This window comes from Diabrotica undecimpunctata, chromosome 2 (genome assembly GCF_040954645.1).
Source record: "Diabrotica undecimpunctata isolate CICGRU chromosome 2, icDiaUnde3, whole genome shotgun sequence".
Taxonomy (NCBI): domain Eukaryota; kingdom Metazoa; phylum Arthropoda; class Insecta; order Coleoptera; family Chrysomelidae; genus Diabrotica; species Diabrotica undecimpunctata.
In genome coordinates, this window is record NC_092804.1 from 65,685,173 (window position 1) to 65,709,783 (window position 24,611).

The window sequence follows — 24,611 nt, forward strand, 5'->3', positions numbered from 1 at the left end:
AGTCATTCTTCCCGCCGATAAAGGAAATGCCACCGTCATCCTAAACACTTCTTCTTATATTAATAAACTCTTAAATCTCATTAATACTCCAGACGACAGACCAATTCCTAATAATCCGACAACCTATCTGGAGAAAACAACAAAAGCCATGATCAACAAAACCTCTCTTCCAGCTGGCATAAAAAATGTGTAATTCCTCGTGAAAAGTTTTCCAGAACACCTCGAATATATGGCCTACCCAAAATTCACAAACTCGATATTCCTCTACGTTACATTTTACATACAATTGCCCTACACAACCATTGGCCAAAAATCGTCAACCTCTCGCCGAAAATGCTTCATCTTTAATCAAAAATTCTTTTCATTTCATCGAACTTCTTAAACAATACCCTATCTCACCGTCAGACATTCTAGTAAGTTTCAATATCGTTTCACTCTTTACAAACATTCCTATAGACGAAACTCTAAACATTCTGAAAACTAAATACACTATCCAGCAAAACCACTTATCTTTCATCGTATGTCCAACACTTATTTCATCTTCCAAAATCAATTCTACAGACAAATAAATGGGGCCCCAATGGGCTCCCCATTATCTCCAGTAATTGCCAATATCTTTATGGAAGAATTCGAGACTCGAGCACTATCCACATCAATGCTCAAACCCACATGTTGGCTACTATATATTGACGATACATTCGTCATTTGACCCCATGGCAGGGATGCTTCGGTGTCTTTTCAAAACCCATTTGAATGGTATACATCCTAGTATCCAGTTTACTATGGAGGAGGAAACTGATTCATCCCTACGGCTTCTCGACGTTATCACAAAGAAAAACCAATCATAAGGTTTTCATCACTCTGCCTATCGGAAACCCACCCATACCAATCGTTACTTGCATGCCAACTCTCATCATCTCCCTCCACAAATTAATTTAGTCATTAATACGCTTGTCTCCAGATCAATACGCATTTGCGATTATGCAAGTAGACCAGCTGAGCTCTCTAGTTTAAAACAGGTTATCATACAAAACGATTACCGCGAAAATCACATCAATAGGAGCATCCACAAAATCAAGAGGAATAAAGACAATATTTACCCCCCAACGAAAACTTTCATCTCCTGTACGATCAATCAAAGACAATATTCCCAATGAACAGTACAGAGTTTATGAAATTCCTTGTGCAGATTGCCCCCGATCCTATATACAGCAAATAAATCGTAGAATCCAAAATAGGATTTATGAACATTCCATTTCTGTTCGCAATTCCGACTCAATTTCAGCTCTAGGTCAACACCATCTTCATACAGGTTACAAAATTGATTTTAAAAACTCCAAAACCATAGCCCCCATCCGCTTCTATAAACCAAGAATTATCCGAGAAGCCATAGAAATTGAAAAAGGCCGAAGTGCCTTAATAAAAGAGATGACGGCATACGGATACCTTCGACTTGGAGACCTCTCATAAAGAAAATACAGTCTGCTTCATCCGTCAATCAAAATCCTGTCAGAAATGTTCGCGCCAACCCCCGCGCCAATCCCCACGCTGGCCAACAAAGCTGGCCCCAACGCCAACCTCCACCCAAGCCACGTCACCATCAACGGTATAAATGGCCCGTCCTCTATTCCTAGCATTGATTAGTGATCAGTGTAGTAATCTCTGGGGGCTCGGGAGACTGAGACCTCGGAAGTCATAAAGAAGGCATTGAAGAAAATGTCGAAAGCTCGGCGCAATAATCAACGCGGTTCAACCCGGAAGACTGTTGAGTTAAATATTAATTCCTGTATAGTATTAATCTTAGCTCTAGTTTTAATTGTACAAACCGTGGAAACCTTTCGGAACATATATGATCTTGGTATCTGATCCTTTGAGAACTAATAGTTGAAAGCTGACGACACCTGACTGTTGACGTGGGCGGAACAAGGGGCGATCTTGCTGCGGGGTAAATCGCATAGAAAAGTAGGTATGGCCAAGAGAGAGAGAGAGAAAGATCTCACCGGTAACACACGCTGGTGTAAACAGGCCTTCTTGATCTGAATGGGTTTACTCCGCCTTGCAACAGTGAGTCTCCTGTGAACCCCTCACATTCCTTCGTAGTTCCCACGACAAATCCCATAGAGGATAAATTGATGAAACAGAACAAGAGGTCCAGGAAATCCAAAAATCCCAAAATGATTCCACCTCCAGAACGTAGGCTTTTTGCTCTTACCCCCTTCCTTTCATTTCATTTCATTTCAGTTTTTAGCGACATTATTTTTATTTTAATTATTATATAAGCTAATTAATATGAAATTCTAGTAATGGTTTCCATATGTTATAAAACTCTTTGATTTATAATAAACCCTACTCGGACTAATATGCAATCTGATGGATATTAACATAAAAGGAAACACATTTTGTGAGAATATTAATTATGCGCATGTGCGTCCTAATTAGATTTATTAAGTAGTATATTGTTTTATTTAAATAATGCTCATAAACTTGTACTAAATTATAAATAAGTGTATACTTACTTGGAGATCTATTACTTAATATACAGAGTTTTTCACTTGAATAAATCCTATGACATCCAAAACCAGAATTCAACCTCTCCCTAAAATGGCTGCTTGGGCACTCCAAAAGTACTTTCAACGTTTCTAAACAAATATTTATGATGTTATGATCTTTGTGTGATAAATAATGCAGACACAGTTCGAAGATCTGTAAGAGTTTTTCAGTGAGAGCAGTCTTATTTTGGAGACTAGAATCGTTTTCAACTGAAAATATATTTTGTATCAAAGATTTGATACACGAAATTATTCCTAGAATTTGGAAAGTCGAATGTTCTGCGTTGACTGGAATTATAGTATCTGAAAAGGTACAGTGTTAAAAAATATCACCTATTATACATACATTATATTATGTTATTGTTTGATTAAATTTTAATTATTTTTTACTGTATTTCAAGGTATTTTGTTGTTGTTTTTATCAGGGTTATTTCAAAATAAATCAATAAATCATTGAATTTATTTACTAGGTTGAAAAATATTTAAATTAATGTTTTATTCTTTTTTCGTTGCCAGTAATTTTATCCTGTAAAAGACTAAAGATATTCGTTTAAGTTGGTAATATAATATTCCGTGAAAATGAGTGTTTATGCTATTTATACATATATTTACATTATATTATTTGAGTTTTTTGTAATGATTTGATTTGTATATAAAGCAATCAAATGAAAACCGTAAAATGTAGTGATTTTATTAATTTATGTGTCTAAATTCTCATAATATATTCTGTATATCTCTAGTCATACAGGGTGATCAAATTTTGTGACAAAATCTGTTGTATCTCTTATTATAGAAAATACCTAAAAAGTTATTTACAAAAAAAGAATTTAGCTGTAAGCTCCATATTTTAAAATTATTTACAAATACACCGGCTGTTCCACACCACATAGTTTTTAAATGATTGTCAAAATTCTTAACAAAGATTGATTTTGTTAATACTATTTAAATATACTACAGGTGTACAGTGAAAAAGTATTCAGTAGTTACTTAAAAATATCTTCTTTTTATTATTTCATTAAAAATATAACCTTTTTAGTTATATATCTTTTAATTACTTATAATATATTATCTTATTATAATATGACTTAAACAAAGCTGTTATGAATGAAATAAAAAAAGAGGCTAACTTTGTCGCAAATTATTTTAGGACAAATCTTTTTTCTTTTAAATTTGTGAAAAAATTCAGGCTTCTTAAATATAACAAAATAATATTCTTGCAGGCAATGGTTAAAAAGTTATTCTAATTGTTTATAAGCAAAAAAGCGACATGTTCTTGCAAAATTATTTTGCAATATTAAAAATTAATTTTCTAATTTTTTTTAATGTTAATAATAAAACAAGTCTTCTTCCAGAAACTATCAATACAATTACTAAAACTATATAATTTTCTGACTTATATTGATGCAAAAAAATTAATTTGGGATAAACAAATAAAATAACTTTTAAACTAATTGACTGATCACTTTGAAATTTTGACCATATTTTAAGCACTATAAGGCACAGCATTCCATGAAATATAAATGTTATAACTTTATTTTCAAAAAAGTTATTAACATTTATAAAAAACCAAAATTTTTGACTTATTTTGCATTTTTCCAAGCAACAAATAAGGATAGAAACATTTAGAAAACGGCATTTTAAAGGTTTTTATATGACTTATAAGTTTCTTCTCTTCTAAAATTTGTTTCAAATACTTCACTTTTTGCTGATGGACGAAAAAAGCAAAAATTTTCCGTTTTTTGACCTTAATTTGTTAATAACTAATTAAGTCCAAAAAATCGATTGCAGGAAACATAGGTTTTTGTTACAGAGGTCCATACTACTCAAAACAACTGTCGTTTGCCTGGCCGGACGAGTGTCATGAAAAAATGCTTATTTCCCTGGGCTACCACTTCCATGTGAAACACACTGTACTATGCACAGTATAATTCCACTTACAATAGAACGTTTCTGCCTTTACGTGAATTTTAACTCCGCCTTCGCGCAGCTCCATGGTCAGGAGTGTTTGCACTATCTTTACTGTGTGCAGAGGTTCTAAACAGAAGGAATACCACCTTAGTTGATTTTCGCTATGTAAATATGTATTCCTCCCGTACAGACGGGGGCGTCAGAAGCCAGAACACGCGAACAGAACCACAACCAAACAAGCAATGGGTTGTACCGCTACGCTAAATACCCATCGTCAAGGGTGTCCAGCATATCTTTAATTCCCGGTGGACGTCAATCTTCATGCTACTGCACCGCTACGTTGACGCCAATGTTCATCTTTCTGATATCTGCCGCATTCAAAAGTGTGAATTACGTACATAGAATTATTAGATCTGTCAATTGTTATTCTAATTACCATCATCTATCTATAGTATACTTAATTTTCTATTTAGGATTTTAATCGATTAACCAGCTATTTTCAATATGTCCTACATAAACAACAGGGTAAGTCAAACAGCAAAGTCATTATTTGTGTATTTTTAAATGCATCACCCTTTATTTTATGTCACCATCATAAACTAAACAAAAGTGTTGACAAAAGTGACTACCCATTGTGATTTTTAAACAAGGAATTTCACAAGATGGAGAAAGGAAGTGTTACGATAGATAATGACGCCTCATATGACTCAAAACTGTAAACATATTTATTACTAATATCTTTTCTATTCTACTTATTTCGGCGCTCAGTTGAAAGACCTGTTTACCTGAATTATGATGAGTCACCCGCGATTTGAAATTTCCAGAAGCAGGCCCGAATAAAACCAGTATGAGCGACCTTCTGGGCTCTTCGTCGAGTCTTCTGCGTCGAGTTTTTAAAATGTAACGCACGTAGATAAATTATATAATTCTTAGTGTAAATAAATTAGTTATGTTGTACAACTAAAGACTGTACATAAACTTATAACTGTTATAAGTGTAAAACCTTTAATAATAAATAAAAACAATAAATTAGAATAATAAAAACATTACAGAAACAACAAAACACCACAAACAATCTAGGAACACTCACAAAAAGGGATTTAAAGATGAAAACAATATCATATGTAAGGGGCTTAGAAAATTTGAAAAAGATAGGAAATAAGTACAATATCACATTAAAAACAACCATAAATAAAAGCATCATGTTTATTCTTGTATAAACGTCTCGGCTACCTCGCCATTTTCAATAAGCATTCTAATTGCCTATAAAACTTAACTCATTAAATTTTAGATTGGAATTTGCGATAGACGTGCGAATTAGCAAAACGTGACATTCTACACTAACGCCATACGGCAGACACTTGAAACTACGACTACGACTATGAACTACGACGTTCAGGGTCGTATTTAAAATATTTGCCTATGGTGCATTTATGACAACTCAATTTTCTAAGCTGTGATATATATATATATATATATATATATATATATATATATATATATATATATATATATATATATATATAAAAATATATTTGAGTTTTCCAAAACTATATTTTTAAAAAATATTTATTTAACACAAAATAGTAACAATAGGTTTTACTACGATAAAAGCAGAATCTAGACTAACTTACAAATATGATTTTTATACAGAATGAAATATAATATTAAAAGTACAATGTATAACATTCGGAACGTATGTTGTCTTAATCAGCGTTCTTCAGTTCACTGGACTTGGGTCATTACCTCATTAAAGCTTAGTTCGTAATTTATGGGTCGATAACTCCTCCTCTCCTAGAACGAAGCCTGTTGTGGAAGTTCGATTGTTGGCCCTTCTTTTTCCTTCTTTGTAGAATTGTTTTTCTTCGTTTTCGTTATTTTCTTTTTGAATAGAACAATAATTGTTATAATTATTCCAATGTACAACAGAGTTGTCCAAATACTTGGAATGTGATACACAGGCGTAGTTTGTAATATGGGTCTTAATTCACGATTTGGAATATCTTTAAGTTTTAATGAATTTAGCGTTATTTCCATTGGTGCTATTTTAAGAATGTCGAGATTTAATTGTGGTACGTTTATCATCATTGGTTGTCCTGATGTGACATCTTGAAAGGTTAATTCTTTATTCTGGAATATAATTTTACATGGTGTGTTCTCTATGAGATAAATTCCGTTTAGGATCTTTATTTGCGTCTCTTCTGCACATTTAATGAGTATTTTTTTCTTCTTTAGGAAAGACAGCTAAATATTGGTTAATTTCTGGGATAATTTCGATATAGTTTAATGGAATTTTCGCTTTTAAGTATTGGCAGTGTGTGGATATGTTATGAAATAGAATTTCATCTTCACATGAGTGCTCGTAGTTGATTTGGAGATAACCAGGATATTGAAAGATCTTACCATAAGTACAAATGTCATTTAGAGGAATTGTTATTTTTTCGTTTTTTAATAAATATCTTGAGTTTGGTAACATGATAACAAATTCTGACTTACTTTTAGTTGGGATTGGTAATAATTTATAAAAGTCGAAATTAGATTCATAATTAATAGGAATTGAAAGAAAATATTGTATTTGGTTCTTTTCTATTTTACATGTTATTTGTAAAATAGCTTCGAAATCTAAAATGTTTTCATATTTTACTTCAAAGGGTAGTTGTGTTTTATAATGTGATGAAATTTTTTGGAGTTCGTTATATAATTCACTGGACTTAATAATGCTAGGATGTAATGTTTTTAGTTTACAAAATGTAATAGAATTTTGGGTTGATGTATAATTTGTTGGTTTTGTCGGAAATTGGATTTTGGCCTGGATGAATAATTATTATTTTGATAATGTTTGGGATTTTTACTGTGAGAAGAATTATTTTGTTCGAGATATATTTGAAAATCGTTTGTCAGAATGCCTAATGCAGAATTTAAATCTGGAGGATTCTTTGTACGCATTAGGGTTCCAAGAGGTTCTTTTAACCCACGTAACAGTACTCTTAATGCTAAATTTCGGAAAAAGCTACCGAGAATATTAATCTCAACCATATGTTCAGAAAACAGATATTTGATGATTTAATAGGTGTTGAATTCGGTTATAAAAATCGAATGGGAATTCATTGCCTTGTTTTAAATCTGAAATTTCTATGCTTAAAGTATAAATATCTCTTTTATCTGAATACGAATTTATCAAAGCATCTTTTAAATCCTGCCAAGTTCTAAGAATACAAGAAGAAATATTAATTGCGGCTTCGCCTTTTATTTTTGCTATTATACTTGACATCAAATATTCATTTTGAAAATCATTTACATCCGCAGCATTATAAAATTTATTTACAAGTTTTTCGCAAATTTCTAAAAATCTAGGAAGTAATGTATGATTTCCATCAAAATCTGGAATCATATCTAAGTATTCTTTCTTTAATTGTGGAACTGCCATTTTAAATTTATTATTTAATTTTAATATTTCTGAAATTATTTTATTATTACTATTAAAATGTAAATTAGTTAAAATTGAGTCAGAATCTGTATCTGAATAATCAGTATCTAGTGCTAAATTAGGCTCTCTATATGACATTAATTCACTTACAGTAATGTAGCGATCTTGTCCATGGAATACCTTGCTTTGGAACTGGATCTAGAGACACTCACAATATTCACTTGAAAGTCCCTCCGGTATAGAAGTACGAATCTTCTCGTCAGGTTACTTAATTCGCCCAATTGGAATTCACTTCGCGAATATGGTTCAAATGGTCAAAAAATCGTAGAAACGAACCGAGAGTTATATTCATTAACGCCCGTTTGACCATCCAATCTGACTGCGCCAAATATATTAGAGTTTTCCAAAACTATATTTTTAAAAAATATTTATTTAACACAAAATAGTAACAATAGGTTTTACTACGATATTTGCAGAATCTAGACTAACTTACAAATATGATTTTTATACAGAATGAAATATAATATTAAAAGTACAATGTATAACATTCGGAACGTATGTTGTCTTAATTAGCGTTCTTCAGTTCACTGGACTTGGGTCATTACCTCATTAAAGCTTAGTTCGTAATTTATGGGTCGATAACTTATATATATATATATATATATATATATATATATATATATATATATATATATATATATATACAAACAACACAGTTTATTAGGGTTGCAGTCAGAAAATTGGCCGGGATGTTAATGAAACACTCTTATGACTTTTCGTCTAGCTTTCGGAATCGTTTTGTTCCTTTTTCAAGACACTATAATAAGAAAAAAGTGTAAATATTTATAAAATATCACAAATCTTCAGTGCAACTTACTAGTCGTTGAGATTATTTACAAAAGCATAGACACTCAACATTAATAACAACACACATAAAATATAAAATAGTGGACAAAATACATTTAAAATTCTTTAAAATTTAGGTACAAGTAGTAAAAATTTTGTTGTCATCTTTTACTAGTGTGTTTTAACTCTGGCACATAGAGAACAAAAAGAAAAAATCCTATGATTAAAAAGTAATTAGGTGTATTTAATATCATGTTTCTTTTTAAGAAATACTAGAGGCCCATCTTAGGTGATTTTAATGTTTAAACCTGTCTTAATGGTATGCAACATGTTATGCATATAACTGTAATTTGTGTGGGTACGGGTACAGGTAGATATTAATTTTATTTTGGATGTTTTTCCAGTAAGTAACAATAAATGTTGCTCAGTTTATCTATGTCTGACTTTTTATTGATGCAAGATGTACTTGATTTTATGGAACACATTTCCAAGAAAACACGTTTTGAATGGTTCTTTTCCTTTGCCAAAATACAGGAATCCTCGAAATTAAATTCATGTTTCAACGTTAATGCATGTTCTGTCAATGCACATGCATTTATTTTTTTGGTTTTTATATCGCTACGATATAATATACGATATGGGCCTCTAGTATTTCTTAAAAAGAAACATGATATTAAATGCACCTAATTACTTTTTAATCATAGGATTTTTTCTTTTTTGTTCTCTATGTACCAGAGTTAAAACACACTAGTAAAAGATGACAACAAAATTTTTACTACTTGTACCTAAATTTTAAAGAATTTTAAATGTATTTTGTCCACTATTTTATATTTTATGTGTGTTGTTATTAATGTTGAGTGTCTATGCTTTTGTAAATAATCTCAACGACTAGTAAGTTGCACTGAAGATTTGTGATATTTTATAAATATTTACACTTTTTTCTTATTATAGTGTCTTGAAAAAGGAACAAAACGATTCCGAAAGCTAGACGAAAAGTCATAAGAGTGTTTCATTAACATCCCGGCCAATTTTCTGACTGCAACCCTAATAAACTGTGTTGTTTGTTTATATTGACAGTCACTAATATCCAGTAATTCTTGTATATATATAATATATATATATATATATATATATATATATATATATATATATATATATATATATATATATATATATATATATATATATATATATTGCGCGGCATAAGTTAGAGATATTGCCAATATAATGATAATGGTACTCCATTCTGCATCAATTATTTGTATGTAAACAATTAAAAATTATTAGTTTTAAAAAAACACAAAATTTGAGACCTTATAAAGAGAATCAGACAAAAAAAAAACAATCTAAGTATTGACAAAGCACCTGTACAGCTATTTGAAAATGACCTTTATTCTCTCAAATGAGATAAACAAATATAACTGTTAAAAAACTACTTGACCGATTGTGCCCATTGTACATAAAATCTCACATTATGAAATATGTTTTAAATATTTTTATTGTTTATTTTAATAATTATACACAATTGAAAAACATGCTTACTTTCGGATTTAATTTGCATTAACTTTTTCGTTTATAAACATTTTTTAATTCTCATTTTAATAAGACAGTATTTTCAAGAAAGTCGTCTGTTGTACGTTTTTATCTAGAATGCATACTTTTTTCACAATATTCAAATGAATGAAAAAAGTCTCTTTTTTTGCTTAAATGTCACGACGCAGTAAAAGTTTAGATAACTACGAGATAATATGGCCTTTCTATTAACTTCCCCCAGATATTTGAGATAAAAAATTTTGCCCAGTAATTTTTCGATTTTTCAAGTGATTTTTCAGTTTGTTTTATGGGGTAATAAACTATAAACAAAGTTATAAATTTAATTTAATTTAATTATTTATTTCTCCGAATAAAAAAATAAAAAAATAGTGCTAATTTTTTATGTAGATAAGTGACTTAATTGATTTATACAGTTGTATAATTCTGGTATTATTGTTTATTTAATATTTAGCTATATCTCTAACGTATACCTCGCAGTTTATATTGAGAAACTGTAAATTTATTTGAATAATTATTGGATGTAAACAAAGTGAATATTTCAATACTTACAACTAAAAGCGTAAAAATTTTAATTTTGTTAACATATCTAAATGACATTTGTTTGATTTTAATTTATTTAGGAGTTATGGTAACCGCATTATGCTTGGTTATAAATTATGCATTAATATAAAACATTGAAATTTTTGGTACATTACCTAATAAGGTGTTAAGGCAATATGTCATGAAAACATATGGGTTTTTGCAATTCATACACAATGTAAGCACACAATTTGTTGTAGTTCTTCTTATAACTGTAGACTCATTGGAAATATTTGATAGAAACGCTTTTAGCAGTGCCTGAAAGGTTAAAACATATATAATAGCTTCTGTTATATACACTTCAAATGTAAATATGTAAAGAATCTTTATAGGTCTTTTGAACCAACTTCTTTGTGATAACTTTCCAAGTTAAATGGTTAGATATTGGACTCTTCTACTACTAGATAAGGTATTAGACTCACAATAAGTCCAATTTCATAGCTAGATCACTTTTAGGTCTTTCCCGTGATACATTTTAGACTATTTTGTCTTAGTTGCTTTCAAAAATTTATGTAAGGAAATTTTTTTACAATGTTATATATTGGATAAAAATCACAAATTTTAAAATAAAATTTTATAAATATTTCAACTTGTAAGTGTGAGTGAAAATCAGTAGGTATAGAAGTTTAAACTTTAGTAATAACAGTTTTTAAGTTTAGTTTATAATTCTGATATAGGTGTACTGTGTAGGAACACTAATAACTAAATATATAAATTTTAATATGATATTGAATGCACTACTTTGAAATCGGACACACATAGAAAATCATTGAAATCGGTAATATCACTACAGTTATTATTAATATGTCTCGGGTCTTTTTACATCTGGCATCATTTCTTGCATCCTAATTTCCAGAGTTTGTCATCGAAGTAATCTAATGCAGAGATGTATGGATGTGAATCAAGATATGTATACTTATTTTATTGACTTTGACAAACATTTGATAATATTAAACATGACAGACTTATTGACATCTTAAGGAAGAAAGATATCGATGAAAAAGATAGAATAATTATGCATTTATACTGAACTCAAAAAGTTAAAATAAAAATAGATAATGAACTATCAAAAGTAAAAATACTAAGAGAAGTTATACAGGGCTGTGTATTGTCTCCCATATTGTTTAATATATATAGTAAGGCCATATTCCATGAAGCTATATTTGAGTGAACAGAAGCTATATTTATATAATAAATGGAGAAGTTATCAATAATTTGCGCTACATCAATAATACAATTATAATTGCAGATAATTTGAATGATTTACAGAATATAATAAAACATGTAAATAATAAATGTAATTTCGATGAAAAAAACATAAATTTAACCAAAACAAAATTTATGAAAAACACTAAAAAACATAACAACAATGAGAAAGTCTTAAGTATATTTAATACAATAATATAAAAAGTATGATACAATAAATACCTTGTCATATGGATAACAAAAGACCCAGAACAAGCAAACAAGATACAATGCCACATAGAAATAGCAACTACCTTCTTAGAAATGACAAAACTACTAACCAATGGAGACATAATATTAGAATTAAAAACGATGCTATTACGATGCTATGTATTCTCCACATTATTGTATTCTTCTGAAGCTATTTTCTTGTGGCATTTTAAATTAATTACTATTTAAATGGGAATAAGCCACAATTAAAGGTTAAAATACATTTATTGACGTTTCAATTTCCACTTCAGAAATCGTTCTCAAAAGACAAACATTAATAAATTGTAAATTGAACATATTTTTTTTTTAAATTTAAACAAAACAAAATTTGTTTAATTTACTAATATTTGTATTTTGAGAACGATTTCTGAAGTGGAAATTGAAACGTCAATAAATGTATTTTAACCTTTAATTGTGGCTTAATCCCATTTAAATAGTAATTCACATTATTGTATGACCTAGAAGCATGGACGTTGAAAAAGTATTGCAAAATGAACACAGAACAGCAAATAATGTGAACAGTGAAAAAAAGAAAACTGAATTATTTTGATCATGTAATGAGGGAAACCAAATATGAGATGCTACATCTAATGATAGAAGTAAAGATAAAGGGAAACGCAACATTGGAAGACTGAGAATTTCTTGGCTTAAAAATTTAAGGGAATATGCTCAATATAAGTTCAACTTAATTATTTAGGACAGCTGTGAATAAAGTTAGAATCTTCACAATGATTTCGAACCTCCAATGGGAGAAGATGATAAAAATGGAATATCAAGAATGTTTATTTTCTTGTGACTTTGGTATCAGATTCAAGTCCATTTGCCACAGAGTGTTGGTACGATGCAGAGACCTCAAGAACTGTAAGTATTTTAGGCTTGTTAAGAATTTTCCCAACCTGTCATGCATACTTCTATTGATAAAGCTCAAGACTGAGCCGTGTTGAGTGGAAAATTAACTCCTAATTTCTGAAATTCATTAAACAATTTTCTATTTTAGTTATATATCATATATTTAAAAATTAAATGATTGGCCATTGTACTGTAACATATAAACAGAAAAGTGATTATGCTAATTCTCACCCAGTGGGAAAGAAAAGCACTATGGTGTAGTCTCATCAGTGTTTTGCATATATAGTACTGCACATCTGATATTTAGAAATATAGAAAATTTGATTTGGAGATTACAATGGAATTAAAATTGTCATTTTAAAGGAGAGGAATGACTACTGAAAGTAAGATGGTATTGGAGTATCCAGTTATTGAAGTAGAAAAGAAAGACAAAATAGAATACAGTGTTAAAGCTCTCTACTTTATTAAATATATAAGCCAAGAAGACATAAACAATCATATTCACACAAACAGAAATTTATAATGAATGAAAATATCGTCAAAAAGTTGCGTCAAGAACTATTAGTAATATGTGAAATATATTACATTGGTACATTTTTAAGACTTTTACAGTCCATCTAATTTACTTACCGTTACACATCATTATCATTGACAGAGATCGAAGTTGACATAGTTGCCAAAGTATAAAAAAATCCTGAATCCATTTTAAATCAAATAGGTCACATAATTATTGCAAAAGTGGATTATATAACAAAACAAATTAATATTTAATGTAAACAAATAGAAACAAAACAATAGTTAAAAAATAATCTTGTTAAAAACAATTTGAGCCGCTTGTATGCGTCATATAAAGATGTAAAATGGAATACTTAAACAAAAACAACACTTTTTCATTACTTATTAACATTAGTCTACACCGCAACTGTCAGATAAGTGTTACCAATTTATGCCAAAATATCACCTTCGTTCGCTTACAGTTACATTGTGTTCTGAACAAATGTTCTTCATAAAAACGCTTTATAATGCATTTATACAAATTAAATGAAACATATTATTGTGCATTTCCTTAAGTTAACATTCATAGAAATCTTTAAATATTATTTCTACGTGTATATAATAAAATATGTCTAGTGGCTGTAATGCCAGTGTACTCGGCAAAGTGATTCTAAAAAAGAACACACCTACCCCCTAAATATTTCGTGTTGGTATCATGTGACTTCACGGGCTATGACGCGGATGACGTGCAACGGCAAGTAAATTAGATGAAGTATATATCTTTAATATTGCAAGTTGGAATGTATACTTTTCTTTAACCTTAATAAATAGCTACCTTAATTTCATTTTCTGTTGTGAAACATCCTAACACTTTCATAATGTTTGGCAAACTAGCTGCCAAAGTCTCATGTACTGCTTCCTCATTCCGTTCAGTTATTTTTATGAGTCCAGGAAACATATTAGCAACATATGGCTTCCCTTTGTGGGGCCTTATCCTATGAGCTAAAAGGGAGAACAACCATAAAGCAGTTCTCAAAGACCTTGCTGGGCCATTTCTCTTTATTTCTTTATGTAATTCTATCTGTATTTTTCCAATGGAACCATTTGCAGCCTAAAACCAAACAATTACTAGTCTATTTACCTCATATCAAAAAAAAAAGTGTTAATTCTTTTAATTATTGAGTACAATCACATACTCTTATAATTCTGTTTAAACATTCTTCACTTGTCATTCGAATATCAGCATCCTCATCATCACAAAGTAATAAAAACACTTCAATGCTTGTTCCTAACAAACTATGGAAATTTGTAGAGACTCTTATTGTTGAATTTGAAATAGCATCTGTGATGTTATAGCAATATTGTATTTTCTCCTTTTTTCTAAAAAATAAATATAAAAATACATCTAAAAGGATTAAGTAGGTATTTAATTATTTACTTAGAATTATCTGAAGAGTTTTGATTATATTTAGACAAATTTTTAAGAGCTTCCAAAGATTTTTGCAGCTTTTCTTGTGTAGCCATACTGTATATACCAATATTTCTCTTTTATTTTAGCAGAATCTTGTATTTTTCTTACATATTTACAAAAATACCTGAAAAAATAAACACCTTCCTGTTAGTGACATTTGTTGTGAATATTTGCATTGCAATAATTGACAATTGACAATCATAACAAAAGTCAATAATGGTCCTTGACATAGTGAGTAACCGGTATAAGATTAATGTTTTAATCCAGAAATTTTTCGAATGCTTCTTCCCCAATCAATCTAAATTTGTTAATTACTTATATCTAAATGTATATTTTTGTAGTTATCGATTTTAGCAGAATGTTATTTTAAAATTGTTTGGAATTTCAAATATGTACGGCACAGAGACGGAATGTATATATTTTACATACTTTCAAATAACCACTTTTTGAAGATTTTTAAGCTCGTGCTGTTTTCACGTCGCGGTTTACGAAATATGCATAAACTACGGTTGTTCAATGAAAGCATGTTTAGAAACCATAGTAGAAGTTATTGCCATTTTTTAATCAATCTACAAATAGTCTTCTTATACAATATTTTTGCTGTAAAGTTAAACTAATAAATACACATTATATCTGAGGTCGCGCCAAAGCCACACCGGTCCCTAGCTCTGGTGCTTGTTCATGTAGCTATTATGATAAGCTAAATAATATTCAACAAAATATTTTTTGTAAAGTTAAACATAACACATAACTAAAGCTTAAAATAAAACTTATGCAAAAGGAGGGATATTTGACAGAAAATTCAGGAGATCCAGAACGTGTTTAGCATTCATATACCTTTGCTAATATCTCGTTTTTCTCATCATTTTCTCATAACTATTCTCCTTTTTTTCTTTTGATTTTTATTTTGTTAAAAAGTAGTCTTTTTCAAAATTTATGACTTTCGGCGATTTATCTTTAAAAGAGGCTTCAAAGAAATTTTTCAAAACGATATCCCCAAGTCCAAGCATTTTTATTATTTCCTATTTCGTTTTTCTAAGTTAAGTATTTTTCTGATCTATAGTCCAGTCGTCAGAGACAAAAATACCACTGAACCTCTAAAAATCATACGAACAAGCTAAATTTCGCCAAGAATATTAATTTTGAGACCCCAAAAAAGATACAAAAAAGTTTACCACTTTTCTTCTTATCAAATAAAAAATGTAGCTGAGATAATTGTAAACAAAAATGTTTATAAGTATTTTTTGTGTAGAATGAACCTTTCTCTTAGAAACAACGTTTGAAGCGACCGTCGATTTTGCATGTAAGTTACGCGCGCGAAATCAATGTTCAATAAAATGTGTATGAGCTCGGCGGTAAAAATTGGATATCTTTTGATTCAAGTAGCCTATCGACAAAAATCAAAATGCCGTTTTAAAGGTAAAGAGTTTAGCTTGCCGCAAATTTTTTGCCACAAATAAACTCCGATTTTATACACATTCATCCCGCCGTAGAAGTTGCCATCTGCTCTGATAGTTTTAAATGTTGTTATAATCACGTGCAAAATAAATATCCCAAAAAGTTTTTTGTACCTAGGGAGAGTGCCCACCAAACTGGCACGGCAAGTGGCAAGTAGCAAGTAGCGCACGTCTAGCATGTTACTTAAAATGTAGCCAATGCAAACGAATGATTCAGCGCACACCAAAATGACAATGACAGTGGCGTCATGCAGTTTGCTACGCCACGTCGTTAAAAATAGAGCTTATTCTATTTTTTTCCACGTGCTACTTGCATTTTGCATATGTGTTTGTTAAAAAATTTAAATATGGAAGACAGTCCAGAATTTAATATTCGTTTTGTCTCAGTTATTGAGAAATTTCCAGGTATCTATGACAACACAATTCCGGAATTTTTTAATTCTTTAAATACATTAAATCTACTATACCATTGCATCTCTTTTCAATTAAGGGTGTACCCAAAATTGACGTTGCGGACGAGTTTTGTTCATATTGTTGACGTTTAAAAGCGTTAGAGGGCTTCTCCTCAGAGGGCGATATCAGGCGATCGCGCCAGCCCCATGCCAGTGCTATGCCACTGCCATGTTACATGTCACGCCAGTTTGGTGGGCGCTCTCCCTAGACTCATATGGGACAGTTTATGACTCGGAAACACAATATTTTGTCGGTCGCTTTATTTTGAATAAAGAAAAAAATAAATATTTCAGAAAACTTAAACGATGACAGTGACGTTTACTTATAGTTACGGGTCGTTACACAATGGTTACGTATATATTGTGATATAAGGTGAAGTTTGTATATTACTCGAATGTTATTTTTTCCTTATGGCCATATAAAAGAACTAGATGTGTTAAACTCAAATGGTATGAGTAAGATTTTTAAAAATAAGTAAAAACAGGTGAACAGCAGATTCGAAATTATAATTAAACCAATATTATCTATATTTTCCCACTGTCTAGCTCATTGTCTAACGTGAGCAGAAGAAGATACTTGACATTAATTTTTAAATGGATTAATGTTTAATTAAAAATTATTAAAATGCCAGACAAAATTAATAGTGAACCAAGAACGAAAATCAATCGGCCAAATATTAATATCAATCATAGAAAAAATGTTGGTAAAATAATTTATTTTCTAAATAGAATTTATTGCTTAAATCTGTCATTCTAGACACTAGGAAACTTCTTCACAAAACCTTCACCTCCTAGGACACCAAGATTTATTGCTGGAACACCAATACCAAATTCTACAATAAAAAGTAGTGTAAGTAGTAAATATTAAATAATAGTAATATTTAAGACGTTGATTGTATAAATCAATTACCTCTACGAAAAATCTTAATTTTATATGTATAGTCCTTGATTTATTCATGGTTTTTTTATACTTATAATAAATCAAAACCATATAAAAAAACATATCATCTACACACATTTTGGCATATATAGGTACTCGTATAGTCTCTCCACCCGATAGACCACTTATTTGGCGCTGGTAAACCCAGAGCTATTAAATTAAAGCTCCATCGAACCTTCTAATAGCAATAGTGTTTTGCTGAAACTCCTTGCTGTGCGAGAAGTTCGCCTTCAGGACATCACGGTCCTTGATAGTCAAGAAGAATACCTTTCCAAGTCTATAATATCCAGTGTGCCGCCTTAAGATTAACTTTTTGTTTTCCTAATTTCCCACTTAGGATTATTGGAGTCCATTCAGTAAATCTACAGTCTATTTCTTAGTGTACTCATTAGCATAGTTTAGTTAGCTTACCATAGTTACAGTTGTTTTATTGAGCTATGGAAGTTGATTCTAACTTTCAATATGAGCCTCCTCCACTACTTGTTCCAATTTTCCAGGTCTGCTTGAACCTGATATAGTTAAGTATCGGCATGGTGTCTGTATACTACCACCATCTTAAATACTTTTTTGATATTGCTATATGTACCACTTAGTCTCCTAGTTAATGTTCCTAGGTTTTTTAGTGATCTCCTTTGTTGCAGGGAGACATAATATTCTCTCGAGGTCTCGTTTTACCTTTTTTTAATACTTTTGTGGTTATAGTGTTTTGAGGGTTCTCTTCAGTCCGCGTCTCAGCAGCTACTTTTGCTGTTTACTGATCTTCCTATGTTAAGCTACGTTTAGGCGGTCTAGAGCGAAGACGTGTTGGGACGAAATGGTCTTAAGTCGTGCGCCCTTACCGTGTTAAGGCTACAATCGCTTAAAGTTCGCCATATCTCTGGAGTATCGCTTAAGGCGATACCATGCATTCCTACCTAAGAGGTCTATTATGGCTCATCCCTTGGTTAAGCTTGTCCCTTCAGCCAGTCTTTTTAAATTTAATTATGGTAATTGAAAGACAGTTCTTGAAAACTATGGAATTGGACCAGAAGCAATTCGGAGCGTAGACGAAACTGGACTTTCCACTGTCCATAAGCCAAAGGCAAGAGAGGAATGGGACGCAAGAAAATGTCCTGGCTCCGAAACATAAGGCAATGGACAGGGATTAACGACATACTATCTCTGATACATATTGCAAGAAATAGAGAATTAATGGAAAATGTGATCGCTAACATCCATTAGTGGATTTGCATCTAAAGAAGAAGAAGATAAGCCAAAGAAGATCATTACATGCAAAGGTGAAAAGCAAGTTTGGTAAAATTACGTCAGGGGAACGTGGAGTAACAATAACTGTTTGTTGTGCAATCAATGCAATTGGAAACCATATACCGCCTTTTATGGTTTTCCCTCGAAAACTTTAGCAAGATCGCATGTTTGATAATAATACTACCCACCAGGGACCACCGGCGTAGTTTATAAGAGTGGATGGATGACCGCTTCAAATTTTATCAAATTTTTGGAACATTTTCAAAAACATGTAAAGGCGACTACCGACAATAAATGTTTAATCATAATGAACAATCATGATAGCCACGTTACTCTCGAAACTCGAAGCCATAACGTATGCCTAAGAACACGGAATAATTCTTCTTACCATACTATCACACAGGTCGCATAAGCTCTAGGCGTTAGACAGGTGTGTATTAGGCCCTCTCAAGAATTTCTATAATAATACCTGTGATGATTGGATGGTGACCCACCCAGGAAGAACAATTACAATATACGAAGTCGAAGGATGCTTAGCTTACGCTTTCCCGTTAGCATTTACTCCACGTAATATTGAAAGCGGATTCAGAGTTACGGGTATATGGCCTTTAAATTCCAATATTTTTACCGATGAAGATTTTATGTTGGCGTATGTTACTGATCGCGAAGATCCGGAAAATAATTCCACTTTATCTCAGTTTGATGTTGCAACACCAGCAATAGATATCAATAACGATCCCTCCACTTCTACTGGCACTTTCACCACCCCTAAAATAATTAGACCATCTTCCTCAACTGGATCGATTTCACATAATCGACAACTACGACGAACACTAAAAGAGGACAAAAACCAGCCTTCGTCTTCTACTGGTACTTTTACCACACTTTAAATAATTAGACCACATCCTGTAAATGGAGATACTTCACAAAATGATCAGCTATAACAAACATCAATGGAGCACAATAACCAGCCTTTCACTTCTGCCACTTTTAGTAGCCCAGAAATGATCAGGCCTCATCCTAAAGCCGGGCCCAGGACTTCAAACGTAGAAAACGAGCAATAATTCTCACAGCTACAACAGAAAAACTTGCGCTTGAAGCTGAAGTTAGAGCTAAAAAAGAACAAAAATTAGAAAAAGAGCAAAAGGCCAAAGTAAGAGCACTTAAAAAAATGACTAAACAAAAACTTAAGGATTTGAGGGAATCTTCAAGTTCGGGGGGCAGTGACATTATGCTACCATCGTCAGAGTCTAAATATGATCCTAATGATAAAATGCAAGTAGAGATGTGAATCAGAAGCAGAAGGGGACGAGTTTGAATTGAGTGTGTAAGATTGGGTAATTGTAAGCTTTATCTCCGAAAGAAACTTAGTCTATCGTTACGTAGGAGAGATAACCCGAAGAAAAAATGAGGATTTTAAAATCAAATTTGCCCAAAAAAGAGTTGACAAAATCTTTAAGTGGCCAGAAAAAGAAGACATAGGTGAAGTCGCACGTGACCAACTTTTAAAGAAGTTATCAAGCCCGACTTTTAGGAGCTACAGTAAGCACATAGGATGTTTTGTCTTTCCTAAATCACTGAGAATGTTCAATATTCAACAATAATTTTTTTTTCACTTTTATAACTTTTTGAATATAATTTTCGGCCAGTGTTTTTATTTTTAATAATATTATTTGTTATGTCATGACTGAGTAAAGTTAGTTTTCAGCATCCAATTTTTGGTTTTATTTTAATATTGTAAATCTGGGAAGGTATAATAATCAAGTAGATAACATAGAGGATGATCTAAACTCCATCGGAGTTAAAGCATGGAGAAGAGTTGCCAGAAACAAGGGCGAATGGAAGATTGTTCTGAAGAAGGCTTTGGCTCATAACGAGCTGTAATGCCACTGATTATGATGGTGATGATGATAATAATCAAGTCACCCATACAAGGATCAAGTCTCCCGAAGTACGGGAAGACATGATTAGTTTTCCCTATTACTAGATTCTACAAAATCTCAGTTTTATTAGCAGTATATTTTTCGGTTGTATAACACCCAAAACTTTGATAAATTTGTAATGTTCCACTAAATTATCAAGGTTCTAGATCGGTTATAAAAAAAGTTATCTGAAAAAATGTAATGGTGGGATCAAGTCTCCCTCTTCTCCCCTACTAATACATCGTATCGTTTAGCTTAAAACCTTTCATGTTCTCACATATACCTGATGAACAAACAGGGTTCATGCTTGGAAAAACAACGACGGGAGAGCAAATTTTAAATATCCGAAAAATAAATATATAAATAGAAAAAAGCATATGATTTTAATGTTAAAACCTATTTATGCTTCGTAGATTACGCAAAAGTGTCCGATTGTGTGAAGTGGAGAAGGCTAGGATTAGTCATAGAGAATATAGGGGTTCCAAAACATTTAATTTTTTTATTTAAAACTTATATAAAATCAATTATAGAAAATTTAAGGTCAAAAACGTTCTTTAAAAACCTATTAGACCAAAATCTTCTGTAAGAAAAGGATTTATTGTGTAACTACAAGGACAGAGAAGCGAAATACAATAGATGACAAAATAATCACTAACCTTAGATATACTAATCAATATATATATATATATATATATATATATATATATATATATATATATATATATATATATATATATATATATATATATATATATCAATACTAATGTTAGCCTGGTCAGAACAGAAACTAGTTCAAATAATGATAGGTCTAACTGCCTCGGATATATCATCACAAACAAAGGAGGCTATAAGGAAGAAAAAAATTGGCAATAGCACGTAAACAAATTATAAAACTAACTCGTATATGGAAAGACTCAACAATATCCTAACATAGTAAACTAAAATTATTAAATACATTAATCTTTCCTATTGCTACATATGTATCTGAGACTTATTCTTAAAAATGTGAGCTTATAATATCATACACAGTACATCGTACCAACATTTCAATTATAGAGGTTAACACAAGAAAAGTAATTGTCGAGGGTAAAATCAATGATAAATACCACTAGGAGGGTTTTCCACACGCTGGATATATCAACCAAAGGAATAAACCAAACGAATTATTAGCCATAGTCTACATGAAGTTTCCCTAGTAGGTTTACCTAGCAAGACAGAGAAGATAACAATTCAAGATCCGAGCAATCGAGACGTCACTATACTCGACTTCGAGAATCAACAGACAAAAGAAAAAGACATATAGGGCGTCTACATATTTCCTACGTACATAGATAAATGCCTTGCAGTTCGTATATTCCTATTCAATACGTTTCTTAAATACATAATATGTCCCGTATTGCTAAAATGTTTAATTTGCATAGCAATCCGTTTTGTGATTATTCCTTGTGAAGGCGAGCCGCTCAAGTAGAATAGCTTCTCTTGCTTGTCGTAAAAGGGGACTGAATGGAGCGGCTGTCCTCTGTACATTACCCAAGTTCATAACCTGTCCTTGTGTGATATCAAAAACTCTCAACTATCATACGACACCCACCCCTACCCATCATACACGTCCTGATACCCAAACCTGTACCCTAGGAGAAAACCTCCACTAATATAAAACTAGCAAGAAACCACTGAGAATGCACATATGCATAGGGCGGGCGGCTATGCATTATTCTAATATATCGCCACTCCAACCTCAAGGTGTAATACGATCGTGCCGAAGGGGTGCATGGCAAAGGTAAAAGTGGGTCTCAAGCGATGCTCGAAGGGGGAGGTGAATCGAAGGGGATTATAGCCTTGGCGGAATATGGGTGCACTGCCCCGCTGAACCGAAGACCAACTCGTGGGAAAAAAATGAAAAATATTAATAAAAAACAAGGTGAGTATAGTGGTAGGAGAGTCTATGGAGTATATAGGCGAAGAGAGGTCGGTGGTAATAGCGGAAGAAGAGTACGATAAGGTAACCATTTGCGAAAAAGGAATTTTTGAGGTACCTGACGACGTGGCCATCTTGGTAACAGAGAATGCTGATGGCGCAAGAGTGAAGGGGGATCTTATTGCAATGTACCCAAACCTCCCCGTATTATACCTGGAAGAAGATGAAAATGGAGGAATTGGGACTATGTCTCAAATAACATATATAGTAGAGGAAATAAGAAGAGAGAGAACTTAAAAAAAATTGTCCACAAGCTCAAACAAATGAGAGGAGAGAAGAACCAATGGCTATTAAATTTCTGGCAGTAGCCAGGAAGCTATTCGACCGTATGGAACAAATGAAAAGAGAAAAGATAGGGATAGCAGCTGCAGCAGCACTAGGAGTGGAAAAATCAAGAAAAGTGCTGGAGTGGACAGCAAAAGGAAAGAAGGTAACAGCAAAGATATACGGCAAAACGTTTAAAGAAAGGTAAATAGTAGCCACAGAAAAGACAGGGATGGTAGTCATCACAAGACCGAAGGACAAGCCCTATGCTGAACTTGTAAACTAGTTAAGAGAAGAGCTAGGAGAAAGAGAAGAACAAGGTTCGACAAACCAGGCAAGAAGGTGTGATCCTGAAATTAAATGGAGGCAGGCAAATGGCGGAGCAAGTCAAGAATTTAGTAGTATCAAGACAAGGACGTGCAACAAGAGTAGTGGTAAAAGGTGGAAGAGTGAAGAGGGGGTTGATACTCTCAGACATGGATGACCTAACCACAGAAAAAGACATCGTCTAATCCGTGGAGAAAGCTTAGAGGGAGGAAGCATGTGAAGTAGTTATATAGCCAGAAGTCTTTTAGTGACAGAAAGAATAAAGATCGAGATGATATACGTCACGGTTACCGTGGGGGAGCTGGGGAAGTAAAAGGGAGAGGCTGGAAGTGCAGGATGGAGAGCTATGTGCAATCTCAATGTTACAGTAACACTGTAAAGTGCTTCAATTGTGACGAGAAAGGTCATATATCTACGTCCACTCGGCGTCCCAAATTTAGGAGAATTATCAGGAAAACGAGAGGTGAAGGACAGGAGAAATGTATTGGCAGTATGGAGCCGACGTGGCTTTTGGATCACATGAGTGCACTACTTGAAACTCAATGATTTCCGGCAAATTGGAAGATCTCGAGGCTCGTGCCACTCCCAAAGGGGAAAGAAAAGTATCGATCTGTTGCATGCCTTCTGTCGTGCATAGGAAAATTATACGAGAGGCTTCTAAAAGGGCGAATAGACACAGTGATTGAAGAGTCAGGTAGGCTGTCAGCCAGGCAGTGCGGTTTCAGAAATAACAGGAGCACGGTGGATGCGGAGATGGAAGTCTTTTGGGAGTTGCGCGGGGTAGGGATTAACCAGAGGTGGGCGATCCTACTATTGTTTAAAGTCCGGAATGATTTTAATATATTAAAATGCAAAGTGGTATTAAAAGCTTTACGAGAGAGAAGGTGTCCGAA

At 32.3% G+C, this 24,611-nt stretch overlaps 2 protein-coding genes across 4 annotated transcripts in view; one reads left to right on the forward strand and one right to left on the reverse strand.

The window, feature by feature from the left end:
- Positions 1-15,300, reverse strand: part of htt (huntingtin) — a 131,193-nt gene extending 115,893 nt beyond the window's left edge. Inside the window, exons 1-5 of the mRNA XM_072523043.1 lie at positions 15,101-15,300; positions 14,859-15,042; positions 14,498-14,773; positions 10,980-11,121; positions 2,517-2,852 (exon numbers count right to left, since the gene is read on the reverse strand). Coding sequence (XP_072379144.1) covers positions 2,517-2,852; positions 10,980-11,121; positions 14,498-14,773; positions 14,859-15,042; positions 15,101-15,186 — 1,024 coding nt within the window. The 5' untranslated portion in view covers positions 15,187-15,300. The remainder of the gene's footprint in view (positions 1-2,516; positions 2,853-10,979; positions 11,122-14,497; positions 14,774-14,858; positions 15,043-15,100) is intronic.
- A 2,114-nt stretch (positions 15,301-17,414) lies between these two features.
- LOC140433329 (uncharacterized) overlaps positions 17,415-24,611 on the forward strand; it is a 29,959-nt gene continuing 22,762 nt past the window's right edge. For 2 of the 3 annotated variants that reach the window (XM_072521359.1, XM_072521361.1), the window contains exons 1-2: positions 17,415-17,742; positions 17,800-17,892. In XM_072521359.1, the coding sequence (XP_072377460.1) occupies positions 17,668-17,742; positions 17,800-17,892 (168 nt within the window). In that variant the 5' untranslated portion in view covers positions 17,415-17,667. Of the gene's footprint in view, positions 17,747-17,799; positions 17,893-24,611 lie in introns of all 3 variants that reach the window. The other variant, XM_072521360.1, reaches the window with a different exon arrangement.